The sequence below is a fragment of the Hylobates moloch genome, unplaced genomic scaffold (genome assembly GCF_009828535.3).
Source record: "Hylobates moloch isolate HMO894 unplaced genomic scaffold, HMol_V3 SCAFFOLD_5, whole genome shotgun sequence".
Taxonomy (NCBI): Eukaryota; Metazoa; Chordata; class Mammalia; order Primates; family Hylobatidae; genus Hylobates; species Hylobates moloch.
The window spans coordinates 47,997,562-48,023,017 of record NW_026652280.1 but is presented as its reverse complement, the minus strand read 5'-3'; the positions used below and the strand labels follow the sequence as shown (position 1 = coordinate 48,023,017).

The following is a 25,456-nucleotide window of genomic DNA, read 5'->3' as shown; positions in this document are numbered from 1 at the left end:
ATGGAAAGTTATTAGGTAAAATGAAGGTATAATAGATAAACTAAAGAAGAGAAAACAAAACCCAACAAGTCAAACTCTTGCAGTGTTTATCTTACACTGTCAAAGTGGGAGAGACACTACACCTGAGGGTCTGAGTTCTCTGGTCAGCAGCAGTGTGGCCATCACTGTGGGGCAGGGACGCTTCACCAGGCTTCATCCCACAGCTGGAGTCTATGCACTGTCCAGACCAGGCCTTGATCTACTGCCATTCTCCCTGAGCTACATTCTAATTTCTCTACAAACGTCCAAGATGCCTAACCAATCCAGGGACTAGTCTAGATGGATATGAACACAGCTGACCCTTGAACAACACAGGTTTGAGCTGCACAAGTCCACTGATACACAATTTCTTTTTCAATAAAAGTTACGTAGAATGTGCCTCTCCTGCCTCCTTTTCCATCTTCAACTCCTCTTTCACCTTGCCACCCTTGAGACCCCAAGACCAACCCCTCCTCTTCCTTAGCCTACTCCACTTGAGGACGATGAGGATGAAGACCTTTAGGATGATCCACTTCCACTTAATAGACAGTAAATATATTTCTCTCTCTTATGATTTTCTTAATAACATCTTCTCTCTAGCTTACTTTATGGTAAGAATATGGTATACAATACACATAACATACAAAATATGTGTTACTCAATTGTTTATATTATTGGTAAGGCTTTTGGCTAACAGTAGGCTATTAGTAGTTAACCTTTGGGGAGTCAAAAGTTATACTAGATTTTCAACTGCATTCCGGTGGTGGGCAGTGGGCGGAGGCAGTCACCATTGTAACCCTTGCATTACTCAGGGGTCAACTGTATTTTATTAGAAATTGATATTTTCAAGTTAACAACAAGTTATTTAGACAAAAAACAAATTCATTTAGAATTTAACTACAAATCAATTTAGAATTCTTAGTTTATATGACCTTTATGATTTGTGTGTCTGTGTGTGTGTGTGTGTGTGTGTGTGTGTGTGTGTGAGAAAATCGGTTACCCTGGATCTAATGTGATTCTAGCAAACTGACCGAAATCAAGTTTCCAGAAGTGGTAAGAGCCAGATTGTTGCCGGACACGGTGGCTCATGCCTGTAATCCCAGCACTTTGGGAGGCCGAGGCAGGTGGATCACAAGGTCAGGAGATCGAGACTATCTTGGCTGACACAGTGAAACCCCGTCTCTACTAAAAATACAAAAAAATTAGCCAGGCGTGGTAGCAGCGCCTGTAGTCCCAGCTACTCAGGAGGCTGAGGCAGGAGAATGGCGTGAACCTGGGAGGCAGAGCTTGCAGTGAGCCGAGATCGCACCACTGCGCTCCAACATGGGCGACAAAGTGAGACTCTGTCTCAAAAAAAAAAAAAAGAAAAGAAAAAGAAAAAGAGAACCAGATTGTGAACCTTGATGGCCTTCTTCAAGGTAACCCCATACTCCAAGTTCAGATACAGAGGTAATAAAGAAAAAGGTTTTCTAATGATAACAATGACCAGCAAAGAAAAAAAAAAAAAGGAAGGAGGAGGAGGAGAAGGATGAGGTGGAGAAGGAGGAGCAGGAAGGAAGGAAGGAAGGAAGAGGAAGAAGGGGGAAGGGGAAGGAGGGGAGCGGAAGGGGGAAGAAGGGGAGCGGGAGTGGGGAAGAGGAGTGGGGAGGAGGAAGAGGAAGAAGAAGAAACAAGCATTCTTTTCCTGCTTGTGTCAGACTTTTTGCTTCTCTCTACTCTAGATTAGCACCAGGCAAAACTGTGACACAGGCAACATCTTCCTGCCCTAAGCAACAAACAGCTTTATTTTCTCTCTACTACCATTAGGCCAATGAAAACTGTGATCCTTTCCCCATATTAGACTTACATTCTTTCATGTCCTTTTAAGTTACTATCTCAGGTCTGATAACTGTTCACATTTTAAATTATCTCCAATTAGAGAAGGAAAAGATTTGGTTTTTTTATTATTAAAGGGCAGGTCAAGAATGCACAGCTTAGGAAGAAGATAAACCGCAGAATAGAGGGCTTTGTGGCCCTCCAAACCATCACTGGGGGAGAGCAGGCAGGAGTCAAGATGAGTTATGCACCTACCACATAGCAGGCACAGAACACATGTGATCTCACAGCAGCTCTATGGATGGAATCTATTATCCCAGTGAACAAGGAATACACCTTCAGAGATGAAAGTGACTAACCTCTAAGTCCTGGAACTGTAAGTGTGAGAACCCAAGTTTAAATCTGTGTGTGCTTGACTTCAGAAACCAGGCTCTCTTTCCCACCACACCACATTCAAACCTCTGTGTAAGGAAGCACACAGGGGAACGAAAAGCCACTCTGTGGGTTCTTGAGTTCTCTCAGATTTAGGGACATAATGCTGCTACCATTTCAATGCTATGACTGTGCAATTATATCGTACAATATCAGGAACAGTGCACACTACTTACATATACATGTATTTATCCAGCTTTGCAGCAAAATGACGTGGCATTTCTCCACATCCGTAATAGTTCCGGTCATTTTCAGGTAGATGATCCACATCGTGGAAGATTACACAGTCCCAGACACTGTCTTTCATGGCCTCTTTGAAGCCCACGTTGAAAAGCATCGCACGGTTAAAAGGTTGTGTGCCAGTCTTCATGGAGCAGACCGAGAGAAAAAAATAGAAATGTACTCACACTTCATCATCTGACTTTTTTCTTTTTTTTTTTTTTGGTACTTTTAGTAGAGACAGGGTTTCACCATGTTGGCTAGGCTGGTCTCGAACTACTGACCTCGTGATCCACCCACCTCAGCCTCCCAAAGTGCTGGGATTACAGGTGTGAGTCACCGCGCCCAGCCCCCATCTGACTTTTTTTCTATTATTTTTCAAACTTGTTGCATCATGGTCAAATGATTACAATAATTAGATCCAAATGAAATAGACAAATAATAAATATACCTCAGGATTTTCAAATACACTGTTTAAATTTACTTACTATATTATTTTAAAATTTAATAACATAGAAGAAAACAGTATCTAGTCCATTGGTACATCAGCACATTTAAATAATTTGTATTTCTGCTCTACTTCAAATACATCAGGATATAAATTACTTGTGGCGAGAAAAAAAAAGTCATTAAAAATAATATAGGTTTTATTTTTTTAGTGGAGCTTTCCATATGCTGTCAAGACTAAGAGAAGAGGAAACTGGAAACGACTCAACAGTGACCTTTCTCTAAAGTATCAACACCAAGGAGGTCTAACTTTCTATTATTAATGCTTATAATAAATACCAAGAGCATTTTAGACAAAAAACAGTTGGAACTTATTACACAAAGCCAAACTTCCTTTATTACAACCATTTTCCTTTATTATTACAGAAAATACATTAAAGTACATGGGCAATAAATAGTTTCTATTATTGCTTATGATAAAGATTAAGGGCATTTTAAGGGACAAAAAATAGAATTTTATTACACAGAACCCAACTCCCTATATTACAACCATTTTCCTTTATTTATCAGTGAACATATATTAAGGTGCACTGGCAATAAAAAACCTTCATTCTGCATCTAAAGAAAATTAAAGAGCATTTACCAATGTTTTAGCAACATTTATCAAAACCATTTCTAAAATATAAAAAAAAAAGGATTACGATAAAAGTAAACGAGACACACATCGTAGTCATCATCAGAGCACTGCCTCAAGAGTGAAAAATTACTAATTTTTACTCCTAGGCCTTGCACTAACTTGAGGTAATAAAAGTCACTTTATTTTTTACAGCCTCTTTTTTCACCAGTGAAATAAAATAAAAAGGGAGTTAAATTATAATGTTATGACTAGTACATCAACATCAGCTTTAACAAACTACTTTTAAGGTTTTAAAAATTGTTTTTATTAAATGTTTTATTAAATGTGGACATAATACTCAAAGGCTTATAACAGAAATAAGAAGTTCCATATCTAATCCATCTCCATCCCCCAAGAGCAATACATTTCAACTCTTCTCATTTATTCTGGTATTTATCTACATATTTTGAGGAAATGAGAGTTCTGATATTTCTTGCTTCTTTCACTTTAGACACGGTCTCTTGACTTCTTCTTATCATGGTAGTGGAGGAGTAAAACCACCACACCTCCTGCCCCTACCTCTATTCTCCCAATATAGTTTTATCATAATTTTTGGTTAAATCAAGACTTTACATTATTAGGACTATGTAAATATTTAGTATTTCTTCAGTGCTGAGTAAACTGTTTTCTTCTGCAAACTGGGAGTAACTACAGTTTTCTATATAATTATTATATTATTACTTTGTACAAAAGGCCCAAGAAATATGTCCTACACCTATTAATAATTGATGTAATCAAACACATCAAATCATCTATCAATTCCTTCACCATCTCTCAAGCCCAACTCTCCCTTGCCCTCTCCAGACCATGTATGAATATCACCTGGGTCGTCTTCATTCCCTAAATCACCCATGCCTTTTCGTTGGCTTTCTCAATTTGCTGAGGCACATTCTTCAAGAGCTTCCTAAGTAAAGACCCATGGAAAATATACTTTTAGCCAATTAAGGACTGAAAATGCCATTAGTCTACTCTCACATTTGTCATTTTGGCTAGGTAAAAAATTCCAGGAAAAAAAATTTCCCATTATTGCTGAGAATGTTCATAGGTTTCTGATTCATAATCATTTGTCATTTTTCCTAGAATTCCCAGTATCCCCCATCCTGTGCCTATGAAAGCCCCGAGATCCTGGCAGGAAGAGACACAAGCAGGTGGACGTCGAGAGGAACACACCAGCAATTAAGTTGCTCCTCTACTTAAGAACCTCCAGAAGGCAGTGGAGAGTTTTAAGCGGAGGAGAGACTTACATTAGGTCAGTATACATTAATATAAAATTACCACCTATCACATATATTAAATGTGAAATATGAAGTAACAATACCAAAAGTGGTACAAGCTGGCATGGAGAACTGGTCTTCAAGTGTTACCAGACCTTCTTTAGGTTTCTGAAACATCACTTTATCTAGTGTCATCTGAAGGTTTTATGTAGAGGAGTGACTTAATCTACCTAACACAGGATAATCCAAGCCCTCACCCTGCACTTCCTTATTTGCTTTTCTGATTTCCTCCCCAGAATGTTCCTCAGCCGGCTGCTCTGGCGACATCAACCTCTTTGCTCAAACACACCAAGTATTCTTCTGCCTTCTCCAGAGTGCACAGCCTCTACAACAGCATGGTGTGCTCCTTTACATCATTCCAGGATGCTCTGATCTCACCTCCCCAGAGAGGTCTTCCCCAAATGCTCTGCATAAAAGAGCACCTCTACCTGCCCTTACCACTCTCTGCCCTGAGTGCCATGGAGACATTGCACAATCATTTACTACTGCCTGTCCTTCTGGGCCAGCAAAAGAAGGGGCCTTGTCTGGTTTGTTCACTGCCATATCCCTTTTGTTGAATAAATGAAACTGGGCTGCAGGGACCTGATAAAGTGACAGGCTGGCCTTTTCCTTTGGAGACCTTCAAATATCAGATATGGACTCTTTTTCCTGGAGATAATTTATTTCTCTAGCGAAGACACCACTATGCCCTGCCACAGCTGGAGGGGTGGGGAGATTCACACCTGGCTGTTGGCTTCAAAAGGCCAAACAGGGAAAGGCCTGGGGTCCCTAAGGTCAGCATGCAGACTTACTCAATCCCCCTGGTTTTATGCCCTACCACACAGGTGCATCAGCACTCTCAGCAGCTTCCTGCTACACTTTTTCCACAGGATAAACTGGAAAAAGTTTCTACAAGATACAACAGAGTAATGACCTGGCAGTACAAGTAAAGATGAGCAACTGGGAATGCGGCTGTTTTGTAGTCAAACTTTTAAACAATCTCCTTACTTTAGTGCAGTGCTTCAGCCTACCTTCTGTGACAGCACTGAGACAGAGGTGTGTCCAGCAAATTGACTCTAGTCTTGTCACATCGCCCTCTACAAGCATGTGGGTTTGCACATCCTCTGTTCTGCTAGGCATCAGCACTCCATCTGTTTCCTGACTTAACAGAAACGTGTGAAAATCTCTCACCCACGACTTTCTGTCCTTGAGGTTTAATAACTTTTCAAAAGTTTTTTTCTTTCACTCTCATTTTAGGAGTTTGGAAAGAAGCAGTGAACCCATGTCCATCCTCCATATTTAACTAGAATTCCTGAGCTGCTCTTCAACTGCTTAGCACTCCCTGGGTACCTGTCTAGTAGAAAAATTACTTTTCTATTTCAAATATGGTGAAGATGTTTCTAGCTCAAAATCTCACTCTATCAAATACACGGTCCTGAATTAATATTGATCAAGCCTGAGATTCAGACTTAAAAGGTTTAAATATAAACACGCAGATCTTAGTTGCCTTGCAAAGATTGCTTCATCACATACACCAAATAACTGGTGCTGAACTCTCAGGATAATATGCCTTTAAAAACAGAGACAGGCTGCAGTGACGCATGCCTGTAGTCCTAGCACTTTGGGAGGCCGAGGCGGGTGGATCACAAGGTCAGGAGATCAAGACCATCCTGGCCAACCCTGTCTCTACTAAAAATACAAAAATTAGCTGGGTGTGGTGGCATGTGCCTGTAATCCCAGTTACTCGGGAGGCTGAGGCACGAGAATCACTTGAACCCAGGAGGCAGAGGTTGCAGTGAGCCGAGATCACACCACTGCACTCCAGCCTGGTGACAGAGCGAGACTCCATCACAAAACAAACAAACAAAAAAAACAGAGACAGCTCTCTCACCTCTCAACACATTATGGGGAATTGAAGTTTACACAAAGGAAACTAGCACTTTCCTAGATCAGTAATACTGATCTGGAAATCTACAACTACAGCTCCATGAACGTAGATAAAAATTTTCACTTGTTAGGTAAAACGAGTCACATTTCACAGTATAGATTGTTACATTAAAAAGTACATAAGGCACAAAACTTAAAGAATGATTTACACACACAGAAGTATGGTATGTTATATTAAATACCAAGCATTTCCACGGAGAAAAAGCAGAGGTAAAAAGCTGAGAGGAGAAACAAACAACCAAACAAAAAAGGCAGATTTAGAAAAAAAGAAACTGGAGAAACTATAACCACTTCAGGAATAAAAATTTGAGTATTTTCCAAAAATGAGCCAGGCATGATGGTGGGTGCCTGTAATCCCAGCTACTCGGGAGGCTGAGGCAGGAGAATCGCTCGAACCTGGGAGGCAGAGGTTGCAGTGAGCTGAGATCGTGCTATTGCACTCCAGCCTGGGCGACAGAGGGAGACTGTCTCAAAAAAAATTTTTTTTTTAGTATTTTCTACCAAAAGAAAAGATAGAAGTATCTAATAATACAAGCCAGGTAACTTTGTCTATCATTTATACTGTTACTTACCTATTGAAAACTAAGGAAATAAAGCCTAGCAGACTTTTTGGTAGAAACTGACAAGCAGAGTCAATGGAACGCAGAGACCAGAAAAAGGCCTGCATACATATGACATGTATATATTAAGTGATTTTCAACAAAGGTGCTAAAGCAATTCAATGGCAAAAACAGTCTTTTCAACAAGTGGTGATGAAACAACTAAACGAAACTTCACTCTTAGCTCATATCATATCTAAAGATTAACTCAATGATTAGCCTAAGTGTAAGAGCTAAAACTATTAAGCTTCTGGAAGAAAGAGAAAATCATAGAGAACAATTTCTCAAATATAATACAAAAAGCACAAGCTATAAAAACAAAAATCAATAAATTGGACTTCATCAAAATTTAAAACTTTTCAAAAAAACAGTCAAAAGAATAAAAAGGCAAGCCATAGACTATATTTGCAAAACTTATGTCTTACAAAAGACTTGTATTTAAAATACATAAATAATTCTTACAACTCAGTAAAAACAAAGACAACCCAATTAAAAAATGAGCAAAAGATCTGAACAGAAACTTCACCGTAGAAGGTATATGGGAAGCAAATAAGTGCACGAAAAGATGACTGACATTATTCATCAGGGAAATAAGATACTACCACAGACCCATTAAATGGCTAAAATTAAAAAGACGAACCATACCAAGTGCTGGCAATGATGTAAAGCAATTGGAAAGATCAGTATACATTAACAGAAAATTACCATCTATCACATACACTTAAATGTGAAATATGAGGTAACAATACCAAAAGTGATACAAGCTGGCATGGAGAACTGGTCTTTAAGTGTTATCAGATCTTTTTTAGGTTTCCAAACCATCACTCTATCCATGTTTAGAAATAATGTAGAAAATTAAATTCTTTTTTTCAATTTATTTTTATTTTTATTTTTTGAGATAGAGTCTCGCTCTGCCACCCAGGCTGAAGTGCAGTGGCGCAATCTTGGCTCACTGCAACCTCCACCTCCAGGGTTCAAGCACTTCCCTGCCTCAGCCTCCCAAGTAGCTGGGATTACAGGTGCCCGCCACCATGTCCGGCTAATTTTTGTATTTTTAGTAGAGATGAGGTTTCACCATCTTGGCCAGGCTGGTCTTGAACTCCTGACCATGTGATCCACCCACGTCGGCCTCCCAAAGTGCTGGGATTACAGGTGTGAGCCACCACGCCAGGCCAAATTCTTTCTTTATATTTACACTTTACAGCCTTTAAACAAAGACTACAAAAAGTAAGTCAAGGTCATTTCAACTCTATTTAAATTAACTATGTTAAAGAATTATGATTTATTCAGCTTTGACAGCATCTGTTCAGAAACAAAACGAATAAGCTTTTTTTGACAATATTTTAAAATTCCATTCTCCACCTGGTTATCTCTTCTAAAAGAATCACAGAATCTCAAATTTGGAAGGGATCTTGGGCATCACATAGTTTAGTCTTCCATGCAATGTATGCTTTTTTTTTTTTTTTTTTGACCTGTCAGTTTACTGGATGCATATTTACTTACCAACTGTAGAGCTGGGTCTATATCCTACAACAAAAACAGTCAAGGTTCCTCTACCAAGAAAGATGACTTTGAAAATGAGAAACTGAAAACAGGACAGAAAATGTTTAATGTATACTACTTTTTGTTTTTAGGTTTACTAACTGGCTCTCATTCAGGTGTCTCTGATTACCTAATAAAGTTAATCCAATATTGATTTTCAGGGATAGCCAGCAACTACCCCACAGTACAAAGAAATCCTCAATCGAGAATTACCTACGCTTTGCGATTGTGTTAAAAAAAGAAAAAAACTTTCCTTCCTTTTCTGTAGTTAAATTCACGGGTCATAAACTGAAATGTTTTTTTCAAATTAAATACTGTGAATATAACCGAGGTAACTGTAGGGTGCTTTGGTATAATTTAGAAAAGAACTTTGAGTTGTACCAGTTATGAGTCCAGATGTCTATACATGAGTCTAAATGCTGCCAAGTAGCCTAAATTAGAAAATAAACAGTTTCTCAATTAAATGAAACTTTACAGAGGTTTTCAAAAATAAACATCATAAGCCTAATGAAAACATAAAAAGTAATAATACTACAAGCCAAAGACACATTTAATCCTGTAAGGTAAATATCAGCTGTATGGTTATTTTAAAAACCATAGATTGACAATCCAATATTTAGAATATCATTAAAATATAATGAGGCTATCATACTAAAGTAAAACATGATTGCTGATTAAGTCATTTAACCAAATTACAATTATTATAAAACAAATATATGGGCCCAATCCAAAATGTAATCTCACCCAGGTATAAAACTAAGAATTTGGCCGGGCATGGTGGCTCATACCTGTAATCCCAGCACTTTGGGAGGCCAAGGGGGGCAGATCACGAGGTCAGGAGATCAAGACCATCCTGGCTAACACAGTGAAACCCTGTCTCTATTAAAAACATAAAAAATTAGCCGGGCGTGGTGGTGGGTGCCTGTAGTCCCAGCTACTTGGGAGGCTGAGGCAGGAGAATGGTGTGAACCTGGGAGGCGGAGCTTGCAGTGAGCTGAGATTGTGCCACTGCACTGCAGCCTGGGCAACACAGCAAGAATCCGTCTCAAAAAAAAAAAAACAAACTAAACTAAGAATTAGACTTACCTTATTAATCCTAAATACGTTTAATCTAACCACATCTAAGAGTTTAGATTCTAGTATACTTAGTGACCACTATGAAAAGTATTCTCACCTGTTCAATGACATAAAAGGCAAATTCCAGCCGCTGTTTCTGGAGCATTGGAATCAGATGTAAGAAAAAAATTGGAAGATGTTCATGGCGATTACGGAAAGGAATGAGAACTGCCACCTTTAAAACAAAATAGTCATGTATGTAAATAAATATATCTAGCACATCCTAGAGGTAAGGATAAAAATCAATCCTTGAAAACTTCTGATGGTTTTAAAGCCACGCCGTTATGAATTTTCTCATCAGAGATACAACAGTAAGCAAACACAGAAAAAGCCCTTGCTGCATGCTGCTATGGTCTTATAAAGCTGCGAGGCAGATGGGGCTCTGAAGGGTTTTCTAAAGATTATGGCCTTTAACCTATGAACATCATGAGAAATTGAAAGTGATAAATCAGATGTGGTGACTGCAAAGACTACTTTGGTGGCGGTATGGACGGCAGACTGGAGAAGACCAAAAATTGACTCGGGGAGCTAGTTAGGCAATTAATACAGTCGTTGAGAAAAAAGGTAATGGTAGCTTAAACTAAGAGGAGGATAAAAGAGAAGAGAAGTACATGGGTTTTCAACACATCTAAGAGGTAAGCTAACAGGGTTTGGCTATCAATTGGGCATGAAAAGTAAGGGAGGGGAATGTATCGTAAGAGTAACGTCTCGGTTTTAGAGTAGATCCTACATACTAACTTTCTGGATTTTGAATTGAATTTAAAAGACATTTCACTTGAATATCTACTATATTACACATGGTTTCTCTGTCCTAGAGATATTTTCAGAAATATAATAGAAACCAAAATCTTCACACTCCAGCCACAGCATACAAAAAACCTCAATCATACATGATATTGCCCCAAAATATACATGAAGTTTGATAATTAATATAATATTTTTCATTTAATCAAAATGCAGAATTAAGTTTTTGATACATTTTAAAATTTATTTCAGTGGTAGGATAATAAAATGAAATTGGTAACAAACCATAACAAGAAAAGATGATGTAAGCAGCCCAGAAATTTGTCCTTTATCAACCAAAGAAATTTGTTCTCATCCAAAAAGTAAAAGAAAAAACATGTACATGGAAATGAAAATAGTTTCTTGGTACGTTAATCTTTCTTCTAATATGAAATAAAAAATCTAATGGAACTCTCAAACCCAACACTTAAAAACACCATTTATATAAAATGTTTTAATGTAATACAGGAATAAATGAATGATCATCAATCATCACTAATTCAAATCCTCTATTTCTTGGATCCAAACTTTGTCATACAATCTAGATCTCCTTACAATTTAGATTTTGCCCTTGAAAAACCTAGTGTTTTCAAAATTACTTTTCTCAGCAACTTCCTAGCTGAGCTAGCTTTATTATTATTGTGAATTTTCTAATAAAATTGAAATTAAAGCAAGTTTTCTACAGATCATAAATTCCAAAATCATTAGATTTTCAAAAAAACACAACAGTGAAAGTATATCTAACCAAAATACCTCTGTGTTACTCTATAATCTGAATTTTTTAAATATACAATCTAAACTGGTTGTAACAGAATATTGTGAAAGAATATTAAATCTATGATTTACTAAAATTTTACCTATACCAACTAAAGTTTATTAATAAATGAATAAATGCAAACAATTGAGAATGCTTAAGTTTTGCACCTAATCCTTTTAAAATCAGGACATGATATTAGATATCATCAAACGAAAATAATATTTAACCATGTATTTTACGTTACCAGGATCATAGATGGCAGAAATTTTTAAATTATTAGAACAAAAAATGATTTAGTAAAATTGAAGATGTCTAAACTACGAACTTCACCATTCACTTTCCCTTAATGCTGAGAGGATAGCAAAAACAAGAGACAATGGCTGCTATGAGGCTGATGTTTTCATGATTATATTAATCACGGCATATCTATCTGGCAAATGGTAGGAACTAAAGAGGTCTGGTGCCCCTGCCGGCCCAACTTTGGGTCCCATTCCTGTTTGGTTTCCCCATAAGGTCTCTCTTGGCTCAGAAGCCTGAGGACCATGAGGCTACCCCAGCAATACCGACCCAACACCCAAGACCTCCTTCCTGCCCCCGCACAATGGCTGCCAACTGTACTGGAACTATATACTGAGGCGGACTTACTGCTGGGCTTCAGCGCCAATGGCTGGCATATTCAAGGAATTCCTGAAATCAAAACAACTGCCGAACCAGCTCAGGGGTTTACTTTTAGGATGGGAAAGTGCTACGAAAAGTAAAAGGAGCAAAAGAGGTTAGATGGTGAGTACATATCCCTCCACTGATCTTATCTAAAGCATATCCATGTGATAACATGTAGCTTAATAAGTCAAGCCTGCCCTTCTTGATTTTGAATTTGGCCACGAGTTGGCCACCTATGACATAATGTCAATGAGCTGTAAAAGCAGTTAAGGCCAATTACAGATATTTGAGGGAAGAAATTATTAAATGGCTGCAGAGTCCCGATTAAAGACAGTGAATATTAATTAAAGACAATTAGACTGAGTGATGAGCTGAACATATAAGGATAAATAAAAGGTAAAGTTCTAGCTCCTAATACAATAATCTCTTCAATGAAGTATTTAAATATCAAGGGTTCTTTTTTTTAATCTTATAAGGAAACTGAGGCAGTAATAAAATAAATTACCAGTGTCTTGGCAAATTCAAATAAGCTAACCTAATGTGCTAACAGCAAATAGATGTCCAAATTTTAATGAGAGGGTTATTAAAGATTGTGAATATGTGATAAATCTAAAGCAAAGCTTTTATTAAAATAAAGCTAAACAATATCTTAAAAGTTCATCTGGCACATCAGTTCTTGTGTTTGTGGAAGAATGTCCTCCATAGTTTACAATTTTTTTGTCTAGAAAAGATCTCAGTGTTCTGTGATCACTTATTTTAAGGCTTAATAGCCTGTTTCAGGACATTCTTCTATGTGCCCTAATTTGCTGTTTGAGCCACTCTCTTGTTGATACACCTCCAGTGGAGACCGAGAATATCTGGTCATTATCTTCTGATAAAACAACACTTCATCCTCCTGAATCTCTCCTCACCACCTCTCGATCAAGCAAAATTATTCCATTCAGTTTGCTCCTACTTTAAAACCACAAATCTTGCTGAACATATGCACCATTTTTTCCCTTGCTTATTTTCTCCTATATACACCATGAGGAGATCATCAAGAAAAATGTGTATCACATCAATTTCTCCCACCAAGTTTCTGTCCTATTTTCAAATTTTCAGCACACTACCAGCTACGGTGTCCCTAAATGACATGGCTTTAGGCTTGGTAACCTTAAGGTGAATCTAGTTATCTGCCACTGAGTAAGCAGAAGCTAGTAAGCACTCATTCTCCTTCAGTGTTTTTAGTTTCATCTTCCTATTCCTCCTCATTTCCTGTACCTCCAGGAGCAATTCTCAAACTGGAGGCACTTGGTTAAAAATGCAAGTTCTTGTTCCTTCCCACCAATAGAATCAGAATGTTTGAGGACTGAGTTCAAGAATCTGCATTTTTTTTTTTTCTTTTAGAGTTGGGATCTCATTCTATAGCCCAGGCTGGAATACAGTGGTGTGATCATACCTCACTGCAGCCTCAAACTCCTGGGCTCAAGTGATCCTTCTGCCACAGTCTTTCAAAGCACTGGGATTACAGGTTTGAACTACCACACCCGGCCAAAAATCAGCATTTTTACCATATGCCTCAAGTAGTTCTGAAACAGGGAGGCCAAGACTCATCTCTGAGGTACACTGGACTATAAATGAAACTCCAGGCCTCTGGGTAGACAAGAGCATCAAGCAGCTGCCTGGTTCTTTAAGCCTGCAAGTTATAGACCAAAGTTGTTCATCAAGCCCTCCATCTGAAATCTGAATGGAAAGTCAATGTCACAGGTAAACACTTCACTTTCAATGACTTGCATAGCATCCTCATGTTCTTTAGATACAAGCTTGCCCCAGAAGGTGTTCAACCTGCGCAGATCTTCTACTTAAACCTGCAGCATTCAGGAATACCTAGGAATTGCTGAAATTACTAGTGGTTTTTTGTTTGTTTGTTTGTTTGTTTGTTTTTTGAGATGGAGTCTCACTCTGTTGCCCAGGCTGGAGTGCAATGGCACGATCTTGGCTCACTGCAACCTCTGCCTCCCGGGTTCAAGCAATTCTCCTGCCTCAGCCTCCCGAGTAGCTGGGATTACAAGCCTGCACCACCACGCCCAGCTAATTTTTTGTATTTTTAGTAGAGACGGGGTCTCAACAGGTTGGCCAGCCAAAATTACTGGTTTTGAAAGATCTCAGTTCTCATTAATTTGCCATCAACTAACTACATTGGTATTTTTCTCATTTAAAAAGGGGGCCTCAAATATTAAGAATCAAGTTGATGACAGATGTTTAACATAAATCTAGTTATTTCTTATTTCCATCTCTCTCCACTGTTCTAATATGAGAACGGAACATTATCAGTAAGCAGGCAGGGACGGGTAGGTGGAGAAACTATTTAACTAAATATTTAGTGAGATGATAGTTATATAATATTTATATGAGTACAGCTCACTTCTGAATCATCTCCAAAATTCCTTTCATACCTTTAGTTGTGTAATTCTGAACTAGAGACTATATTCTGAGAAGGGTTTGCTAAAAGTTGAAATAAAAGCAGCATTATCATATAGTTCCTAAATAAAATAAGTGAATTTATTTTGAAACAGTCTTGCTCTTTCACCCAGGCTAGAGCGCAGTGGTGCGATCTCAGCTCACCGCAGCCTCCACATCCCAGGTTCAAGCAAATCTCACGCCTCAGCCTCCTGAGTAGCCGGGATTACAGGCATGTTCCACCATGCCCGGCTAATTTTTGTATTTTTAGTAGGGATGAGGTTTCACCATGTTGGCCAGGCTGGTCTCAAACTCCTGGCCTCAAGTGATCTGCCCACCTCAGCCTCCCAAAGTGCTGGGATTACAGGTGTGAACCTTAGATCCCTGAATTAGTTTGTTCCCAGGAACTCTTTTCAATACTGTTACCTACTGAATCATATGTAGTTTATAGTCAGTCTACTAGTATCTTTAAGTAGGAAATACTCATGTGATACACCTGTCTCCTGGAAAATGAGAAGAAAACAAAAAAATTTAAAATCCATCTGGTATAGATCACTGGAAACAGGACAAGAATACTTCATTTTTCCTATCCTAAACTGTTCTACTAGTATGCTACCCAGAGCACACCTGAGGGGTGTGCCATATTCTGTACAAACAACTATCTGAGCATCAACCTCCATGCTATCTCACAGCCTCGGTGACTGAGTGTGCTTCTTTTTCTATTAGCATTCAATATATACACTCAGCACCCAAGTGTTAAAAATAATTTATGTGCCCAGGCTATTTTTAAAAGGTGGAATGTATGTAAATTGGGCCGCATTTCATATAGCTACAAATGTGAGGAAAATCCATCAAGAAATATCAACAGATTCATTTGTTAAATGAATCTGATCTGGGAAATAGTGTAAGGTAATTATAAAATTAAATGTTTTGCTAAAATTGGTACTGGAATCCATTTAAGCAGCTTCACAACTTGTTCAAGGCAATAAGAAAGCTGACCATTTATTGAATCATTTGTAACAAGGCCAAAAAGGCTTTTATTTGCCTTATAGAGTCAATTTAACAAAACTGTGTTTAGTGCTTACCTTACACAAGACAATGGGCTCTGTGTTGGGAATACAGATACAAATAATACACATCTTCAAACACAAAGAGTTCATGGTAGATGAAGTCAGAGGGTCTTTTTCATGAGTTTAACAGCATATCATTTTCCTTCCTACTAGTGGTTTTTTTTTGGGGGGGTGGGAGGTGAACATACAAATATTCTAGAAGTATACTAATGTTTTAAAAGAGAAAACTGAAACTGTTTCCAGATCAAGGTTATATCACAATCCTTTAGGAAATAACACTTGATTTATCAGTTGTAGTTTTCACTGGAATTACATAAATGTTATTTCTTACTCAAATGTAATAACATTAGATGAATATGCACTTATTAACCAATTTCACAGCTTTGAGGGCAAGTCTGGTTTAAATTATGGCTTTCAATTTTTTTAAAGCAGCAGAGGTAAACCCACCCCCTTACAGTTTTTCAAACAAAACATTGAATAGAATTCTGAATATCAAAAAGACTGAAAGCTTGGGCTGTGCCTTCTGAAGCCAAGAAGAGCCCAAAGTCCAACTTTTCAAGTCCCATCGTGATCTCTGAGCAGCCTCTTTATAATCTTGGATTCTGAGAAACAGAGCTTGAAGACCCCAATGCCAGAACAAACTGAAAATCAGGATATTCATATCCTCCCAGTGAGTTCTCACGATTCAGAAATTGGTGAGGCTATGCTTGCAGGTGTCAGTAATCATTAGGGACAGCTGCAGGAGGCAGGGAACTCACAGCCTCTCTTCCAAACAGAACAGAACAACAAAAAAATCTATTTTCCAAGCCAAACTCAAGTCACGTATTTATCACCAGGAACTCAAAGAGAATGAACTGAGCATCTATTTTATATCTACACAGGTGCATTTATAGTCTTCACACGTAACACTTAAATCACATTTGAATTATAGATAGTAAACATTAAAGACAAAACTTTGGATGTTTTAAATTTATCAAGACTTAAAAGACATTTGTCTCTGTATTTTGAATCAAGCACATTCTTTCCTCAAATGCTTAGTAACAGTCAAATTGCTTATGAAAAGAATTTACCTCACCTTCCATCTGGGTTTACAGTCTTTTGGCCTCCAATGACCCCCTGGCTCAATATCTAAATCCTTGGAGAAGAGTTGATGAATTTCATCAAAACTGACTTCGCTTACATTGACATTGAGGAATCCTCCTACAAATTAAAAATGTAAAGAATTGTTTTAATATTTTTTGCCTCAAAGATCTAGTAGAACAAATAATAATCAGCAGGGTGATGGCATAACTTAGTTGCCAGGACAATACAGTTTATTCCTGCTACCACCACAAAATTATGAATAGCACCCCCTTTCATTTTTAGTTTCAATGATAATATACATGGTCACCCTACTATGTTTGGTAAATCGGCCAAAGAAAATCAAATTCTTTTTAAAAACCTTTTTGCTTTTGAGTAATATACTGAATAATTTAGTATTATTTGGAAAATGTTTGCATGTCATTATAACTTAACACTGCAATTTAACAACTATTCAAATATTTTAATACCATTTTTAACATTTTCAACATAGGGGACACAATGGCACAGTACTTAATAATAAAATAAGCAGTCAGATTGACTGGGAACTGATTCCTAGCTTCTGTCTATTGGGAAAATTATTTAACCTCTCTGTGCCTCAGCTTCCTCCTCTGTAAAAAGGACAGTGATGCCTGCCTCCCAAGGTGGTAGTATCCATTCCAAGAAATCATCTGTGTGAAGGATCATATGCAGTGTCAAGCATTAGGTACAACCAACAAATGTTAGCTACTATTACTGTTACCTACTGACATTTCTCAAGAGAGGGAATTTGCAAACACAATTCAAAGCATTGATTCTGAGCACTTACCATGTATCAGGCCCCTTGGCATACAAAACTGAAAAACCACTTGAGATATTCCTGGTCTAACAGGCACTCATTCTCCAAATTAACAAATATATGACATTACTGGAGGTGTTCTTACTAGTAGCTTTTCTTATGTATACCATTGAAACAGGAATGAATCTTGAATGGAAAACCATTTCCATTAACCCCAAAAGAGAACTAAGAATCAGGAAGCCTCTTTATCTCCCCCTGAATTAAAATAGCTGCATGATCACTAACATCCCTTCAAAGCAATGCTATCTTCAATGACTTCACTGTTAGAACAGGATGTAAAAGGCTATTGAAACTACAGATCATCTTTTAGCAGTTTTAATGTCATCCGTTAACTTCCAAATAGGTACAAATTGCTCTGGAGCGCCCTCCAGCCAAATTCTTCTCTCTGACCTCATCTCATAAAATACAAACCAACAAATGTTGAGGTTTCCCATTTCGAGTCTTCTGAGTTTCATGTGGCCACAATTTCACATAAAAACTCTCAGTTCCTCTCTAGAGAGCCTCTTTGCTCCTGCTATTCTATATTTTAGGAGTTTTCACAATGGCCTCTCTTCCTGTCCCCACTCCATCCTAACCAGGCAGAGCTGTCAGTAGCCTCCACGCAGGCATGCTAGAGTATTTTACATCGACATACCTGCTTCCCAGAATAAGTTAGAAAAAGAATTGCAACCTTCTAATGCCTGCCTGTTCTACTGACAACATAAGCAGTCTTTTATAACCAAACACTCAGCCTTCAGTGTGACAAGATACACAAACTAGCTAATCTTAGAAAGGTCAGATTCATCTAAAAGAGAAACCTATGAACTTGCAGAGAAAGAGTAAGTAAAATGTAAGATTGATCAGTAAACATAAGTACAGACTATCATGACTCAGCTGACAACGAACAGAATCTACCATTGTAATCAAATAAAATTTACACAAATAAATCTGATACATTTAATAGTATGCATGATTGCTAAAATGATAGTAATTAGGCTAAATAATAAGCAGTTCATATAAGTAACTGAAGCTGGTATTCTTTCTGCACTGTTAAACCAAATTTTTTGTCTTTTTTCCAGCTTTATTGCTCCAACAGCTGTAATCATCATTATTGTCAGCAGTTTTCTCCAGCATCATTTGCAGTTTAATTTCCATCTCCAACGCATATGTGCTGGCAAGAGACAGGCTTTATTTCTTTCCCTCAAGAGACAGGGCTTCCTCTGTCCATCACTATCCCCATGCCTGAGGTATCCTAAGTTCACACTCCTCGGGGTTGTGCGCCACCCCCACCCCATCCACACCCCTCAGAGTCCATCAGGAGTTTCCTATGTGCTTGTTGCCCTTTGCTCTGAAATCCTAATAATTCGCTGATTGAAGGCTAAAGATTGACCCGGTGGCATGCTACCCATGATAAGAGCAACATTGCTACACTGGGGAGTGTGGGGAGTAGGCCTCCCAGGACAGGTATTGCCACCACTGGGAACAGCGAAAGTGTGATCAGAGAGAGACGAAGAACATTCATCATTGTGGGGAGTGGTATTAGGGAGAAGATCCTGTACTTAGGAAGGGAAGGGAAAAGGGCATGTTATAAGAAGAGTGGCCAGGAAGAAGTATGCTGCAGACAAACTACTGATGGTTTGGTTTCTGTGGTTTCCAAACCGTCCTCGGGAAGGACGTCTCTCGGGGATCCTGTGGTTGGAGGAGGGAGGACTCAGGCTCCCCCAACACAGCCACTTTCATCTCTTTCGCGTACTCTTTTGTCCCCTTTAGGTTTCACTCAAGAAGGCTTCCACTGCTTTAAAAACAAAACAAAAGGCATCGGAAAACCACCCGCTATGAATGAAGCCAGAGAGGGAATGTCCTTGTAAAGAAGGACGCCATCAACTGGGCCAGTCCCCTTTATTTCACTCGCTGAGATTTCAAGGGCAACTGAAGAGATCCACTGAACTCCATGGAGAGCCAATCTTCACTCTCCTCTGTGGTGAATCTGAGATTGGTTGTTGTTGTTCTTAATCCCAGATGTGACAGTATAAATCTGAGATTTTTAACTGGCACAAGTGGTTTCCCAGTTAGAGATTTAAAGATCAGAAAATAAATATGTTGATTGAAATCCATTTACCCAGCAGTGTAATCACAATCAGCAAATGTAAATAATATAATTTACCAAATACTGAATTTCAGTATTTTAAAGGTAGCGCTGGGGTTAGAAAGGAAAGAGCAGGAGAACTGAGTGAAGAGTGGAGGGGCTGCCAAGTACCTAGAGGGTCAAGGTGAAGGACAGGGAACTCAAGTCAGCTGGAAGCTACCCTTCCAGTCGTGTGTGCCAAACTGTTTCTGTCATGTGTGAGGGTAACTTAGTTGCACCATTGGTTATGTAGGACATTTACTATAATTTCCTAACGCTGAATTTGCAAGATATGCAGCAATGCTGCCCGTCTGGGAAAGCCAGGCATGCATGGGCGCAAACAACAGGCTTATTGTGCTGTGGATGATAATGTATCACATGACATGATTTAGGATTTTCTTTTTTCTATTAAAATATAATTCTTAAAATAATATTCAAAACCTATGAATTACCTACATTTATATTTTTCTAACATTTCAAGTAAAATTTAAGACATATAATCTCCAGAGAGTTGTTTGCTCTACAAAACAATAGTTGTAAATAACTATTTCATTTTGTTTGGAGCCTATATCTATTTTTTGGTATCTAAAACCTAATTCTGGATATGTTGGCTTTTATCTGTTTTACCCTCAGGGTTTTAAATGTTCACAGCTCAAAGAGCTGATGACAGTGTCAGAGAAAGACCTGAATTTCCCCTAGAAATGTCCCTTAGGGTAAATTCCTCTCCAAAGCTAGAAAAGCATTTTTATGATAAGATGGGACATTCCCTCCCCCAGCCTCTGTGCTGCCTCCTGAGCATAGCTCTGAGGCTGAACAGTTACGAGTCATCCAGCCATTGGTCACCTCCTGTCCTTTCTGAAGCCAACACTAGACACTGCCTATTTCAAATGCTTTACTTAAGCTTCTCGACTTCTAAAATTTTACAACCTCTGCTTAACAAACGATTTCTTACTCAAGTTTTCTTGAAGCAACCAAACCTGAGCATTCTAAACATAAGACAGAGCATTAGTCACACATCCCCACTGCCAAGGGCAATGCCTGGACACTGAATGAATGAATGAATGAATGAGTAGGAAGATTCCTGTCTCATCCCTACTTCCACCTACCTGCATTTCTACTCCCTGGCTCCATCAGGTGCTAAAATATTTCTTTAAGACATTTATGCAAAACTGTACATCCAACAAAGGCCTAATATCCAGAATCTATAAGGAATTTAAACAATTCAACAAGCAAAAAACAACCCCATTAAAAAATGAGCAAAAGATACAAACTTCTTAAAAGGAAACATTCAAGTAGCCAACAAACATTAAAAAATGCACCAAATCACTAATCATCAGAGAAATGCATTTTAAAACTATGATAAGACACCATCAAATACCAACAGGAAAAGCCATTATTGAAAAGTCAAAAAACAACAGATGCTGGCAAGGCTTGGGAAGGAGATGCTTATACACTGTTGGTGAGAATGTAAGTTAGTTCAGCCACTGTGGAAAGCAGTTTGAAGATTTCTCAAAAAACAAAAAACAGAACTACCATTTGATCCAGCAATCCTATTACTGTGTAAATATCCAAGAGAAAATAAATCATTCTACCAAAAAGGCACATGCACTATTATGTTCATTGCAGCAATATTCACAATAGTGAATTCACAGTGACACCCAGCTCTGTGCCCAGACCCTGAATCACAGTCACCTAGAAATGACTGGCTTTCAACTCTGACACTGCACCCTCTCGTTAAAGCCTCTTTCCCATTCACCTTCTCCCACTCCCCTCCCATGAAGTCCCTCTTCAATTTCATGAAGACTTGAAGTCCTCTCTGCTATATCCACATTTTCCTCTATCTGGACTCCGTATAAAGTGGTTTGCTAATTTTGATGTATGCCTAAGAATTACCAGCTGTGCTTGTTTAAAATGCAGCTGACTGGCCACATTGTCAAAGTTTCTGTGTCAGTTGAAGCTCATGGGTCATGCTTATGGCCACTGGCTTTAACTGAACACATTTCAACGGCTTGAATTACCCACCATTGAGTCCTGCCTTTCAAAGGAAAAAGCTAGAACCCACTCTCCAAACCCCTCTAGCAGGTAGGAGTGGCCATATGACCAAATGCACCTGAAGTGGTGGCAAAAGCTTCTAGCTTTACGGGAACCAAGAGCACTTCTGGTCTCCAGACCTGAGCATGCTGGTAGGAGGTTTAAGCCCTGACAAGTGGCAGCAGGAGATGCTTCAAAGTGGTCTGAGCCTTGTTCTGGCTGCTCAATTTCTCAACCTAATTCTCTAGCCACCCAGGTTGTCTCTGGGCTCTCTAATATATTTTCATGAATTCTTTTTTCTCTTAAATCAGATAAAGTATATTCTGTGGTTTGCAACCAAGAATCCTGACTTTCACAGTCTAGGGTTTAGCTCAGAGGCTGCATTTTTTTTTTTTTTTTTTTTTTTTTTAATTCTTTTTAAAATTTTTTAATTTTTAAAATTAATTTTTACTTTAGGTTTTAGGGTACATGTGCACAATGTGCAGGTTTGTTACATATGTATCCATGTGCCATGTTTTTTTTCTTTTTTGAGACAGTCTCGCTCTGTCACCCAGGCTGGAATGCAGTGGCACCATCTAGGCTCACTACAAGCTCTGCCTCCCGGGTTCACGCCATTCTCCTGCCTCAGCCCCCTGAGTAGCTGGGACTACAAGCGCCTGCCACCACGCCCAGCTAATTTTTTGTATTTTTAGTAGAGATGGGGTTTCACCGTGTTAGGATGGTCTCAATCTCCTGAGCTCGTGATCCACCCACCTCGGCCTCCCAAAGTGTTGGGATTACAGGTGTGAGCCACCGCGCCCAGCCCCCAGATGCATTTTTAACAAGTGTAGGTCATCTAAATCACACTTAGAGAAATGCAGCTCTATGACCTTCACCCGATCACAGCACCTACACACTGACAGACACCTTATCTACCACCCCCTCAACCTGCCACACCTGAGCTACAGGTCCCATCCTTGCAGTGACAATTATCCATGCTCCAATTTTCTACCTAATAAACAGCACTAAAGAAAGCACATAAGCATATAGATTAATCCCATCATTTGGGTGGCAATACCTAACATATTGCCTCAAGCATAGTAAGTTTTCAGCAAAAACAAGTGTCACTTTTTTTTGTATTATGACTCCACCAGGGTGGGGTGGGGTGCTCTCTAGGCTAACCTGTTAATCACCTTTTAATTTATGATTAGTTGACTCCACTTCTTATTCCCTACGACAACTTTTTAAATACTTACTCCTGCCTTTCAAGCTGCTCAGTCCTTCCTGGCCATCCCCTCAGGGACACATGGCCTCCTGCTTTACTAGGAAAACAGACACAGCAGGCACGAGCACCCTGCCTCTCCACCTCATCTCCAAATAAACCGCGGGCTTCCTCAGGGGAGGAGGCATTCCTGAGGCTTTCCATGCTCACTCTTCAACCTGAGGCATTGTCTCCATTCAGTTTCTAACCTGGCTCTATGGAGACCTCCCTTGTGCTTCTCCCTCATCCTTCCCAGTTCTCATCTTTTATTTTATTTTATTTTATTTTTTGAGACGGAGTCTCGCTCTGTCACCCAGGCTGGAGTGCAGTGGTGCGATCTCGGCTCACTGCCAGCTCCACCTCCCGGGTTCACGCCATTCTCCTGCCTCAGCCTCCCAAGTAGCTGGGACTACAGGCACCCGCCACCACGCCCAGCTAATTTTCTGTATTTTTAGTAGGGAGGGGGTTTCACCATGTTAGCCAGGATGGTCTCGATCTCCTGACCTCGTTATCTGCCCGCCTCAGCCTCCCAAAGTGCTGGGATTACAGGCGTGAGCCACCGCACCCAGCCTCTTCTCTCCATCCTTTCTTTCCATGATGCCTACAACACGCTCAAGTCCATCTCTTCCTAAAGAGCTCTTCCCTTACCCTCAATTCCTCCAGATCCTTTACCCCATTCTCCTTCCCTTTGCCGCCAAACTTCTCTCATTTCAACTACAGTCTTCACACACATCTGACTCACTTCTCAAGACAGTCTACTTTGCTTCTTTCCCAACCACTTTACTGAAATCGTGCTTGCTGTGTTCTCCATCCGTTTTCTGCACCAAATTCAGTGGCCCTTTCACGGTTCCTCACTCTCCCTGCTGTCTGGAGGTGTGTGACAAGACACAGCAGTCTTTTTCTGGGATGTGCTCCTCCCTGGACCCCATACACCACCCTCTGGCTTCTCTAGGTTCCTGTCTCCCCTTCTTCTGTTAACCACCACTCACCTCACAAGTACGGTTCTTCTCAGGGACCCACTCTCGGCCTTCTTCCCATCTCACTTCCTCTAATCTTCAGTCCAGATCTCTTATGAAAGGCAGACCCCAAGTTAACCCTCCTGAACTTCAAACAAAACAGCCCAAACGGAACCCACTGACTTCCCCATCCTCCAAATGTGATGGTTACTCTGTATCGCTTCAGTTCATGGTCACCAAGTCAGAAACCTGGAAATTAACCCTCACCCCTCAATTGGTCGCCACATCTGGCCAATGGCACCCTGTAGGTTCTTTTTTGTGCCTTCTCCTCTCTCCAACGCCACAGCCTTGGCACTTGCCCTTGTTGTTGCCCATCGGCTCCCTGCAGCAAGCTCCTCACTGGTTTCCTGGTGTTCCCAGTATTTCTCCATTCTCACCCATTGTTCAGCTTCTCATCTGAATAATCTTCCTAAAATACAGTCCTAGTCCATCAGTCATCTGCCTAAAAAGCCTTCGATGGTTCTCCATTTCCCTAAAGCAATGGGGGTTTTTGTTTATTTTTGTTTATTTTTTTTTTTTTTTGCCCCTAGACCCTTTGAAAATCATGCACAGTCACCTGAGAGAAATGCACACAGGCTCATAAATCAACTGTCTGCATATAAGCTCACAGGCTCTTCTCCCTCTGAAGCTCACCTCATGGATGCCTAGGAATGATGGAACCCACAAGGCCCTCAGATTCCTCAGTCCTTTACACAAGACCCTTCTGGCCAGCTTCATTTCCCATACACGCCACTTACACACCCTCTCTGGGCAGAGCCAACCACTCTCCAGTCGGGGAATACACAGAGCCTCCTCGTGGTGATGCTGTTCTCTCTCAGCTATCTTGCAAGACCCAGTTCTGATGACACCTCTCTCTGACATCGTCCTTTCCCTTCCAGAATAAACTGCTGTATCCCTTTTGTCACATTCATAACCTTTTTTCTTTTTTTCTTTTTTTTTCTTTTTTTGAGACAAAGTCTCGCTGTGTTGCCCGGGCTGCAGTGCAGTGGCGCGATCTCGGCTCACTGCAACCTCTGTCTCCAAGGTTCAAGCGATTCTCCACCTCAGCCTCCCAAGTAGCTGGGACTACAGGCGCGCACCACTGCACTTGGCTAATTTGTGTGTGTGTGTTTTTGGTAGAGACGGGTTTCACCATGTTGGCCAGGCTGGTCTTGAACTCCTGACCTCAGGTAACCCACCCGCCTCAGCCTCCCAAAGTGCTAGGAAACAGGCGTGAGCCACTATGCCCGGCCTCATAACCTTTTCATAGCATGCCTTTCTCCAAGTGTGTTACTTGCTCCGAGCTGCCACACACATGACCATGTTCAGTCTTGTCTCTCCCGTGCCTGCTTCTATGAACAACACAGGGACCGCTGCACAGCGGCTGTTCATCAA

At 39.8% G+C, this 25,456-nt stretch overlaps 1 protein-coding gene across 3 annotated transcripts in view; it reads right to left on the bottom strand.

Moving 5' to 3' along the window:
• Positions 1-25,456, bottom strand: part of B4GALT6 (beta-1,4-galactosyltransferase 6) — a 63,213-nt gene that overhangs the window by 6,264 nt on the left and 31,493 nt on the right. For 2 of the 3 annotated variants that reach the window (XM_032152581.3, XM_058438519.1), the window contains 3 exons: positions 16,849-16,973; positions 10,123-10,239; positions 2,442-2,629 (listed from right to left, as the gene is read on the bottom strand). In XM_032152581.3, the coding sequence (XP_032008472.1) occupies positions 2,442-2,629; positions 10,123-10,239; positions 16,849-16,973 (430 nt within the window). The remainder of the gene's footprint in view (positions 1-2,441; positions 2,630-10,122; positions 10,240-16,848; positions 16,974-25,456) is intronic. The other variant, XM_058438520.1, reaches the window with a different exon arrangement.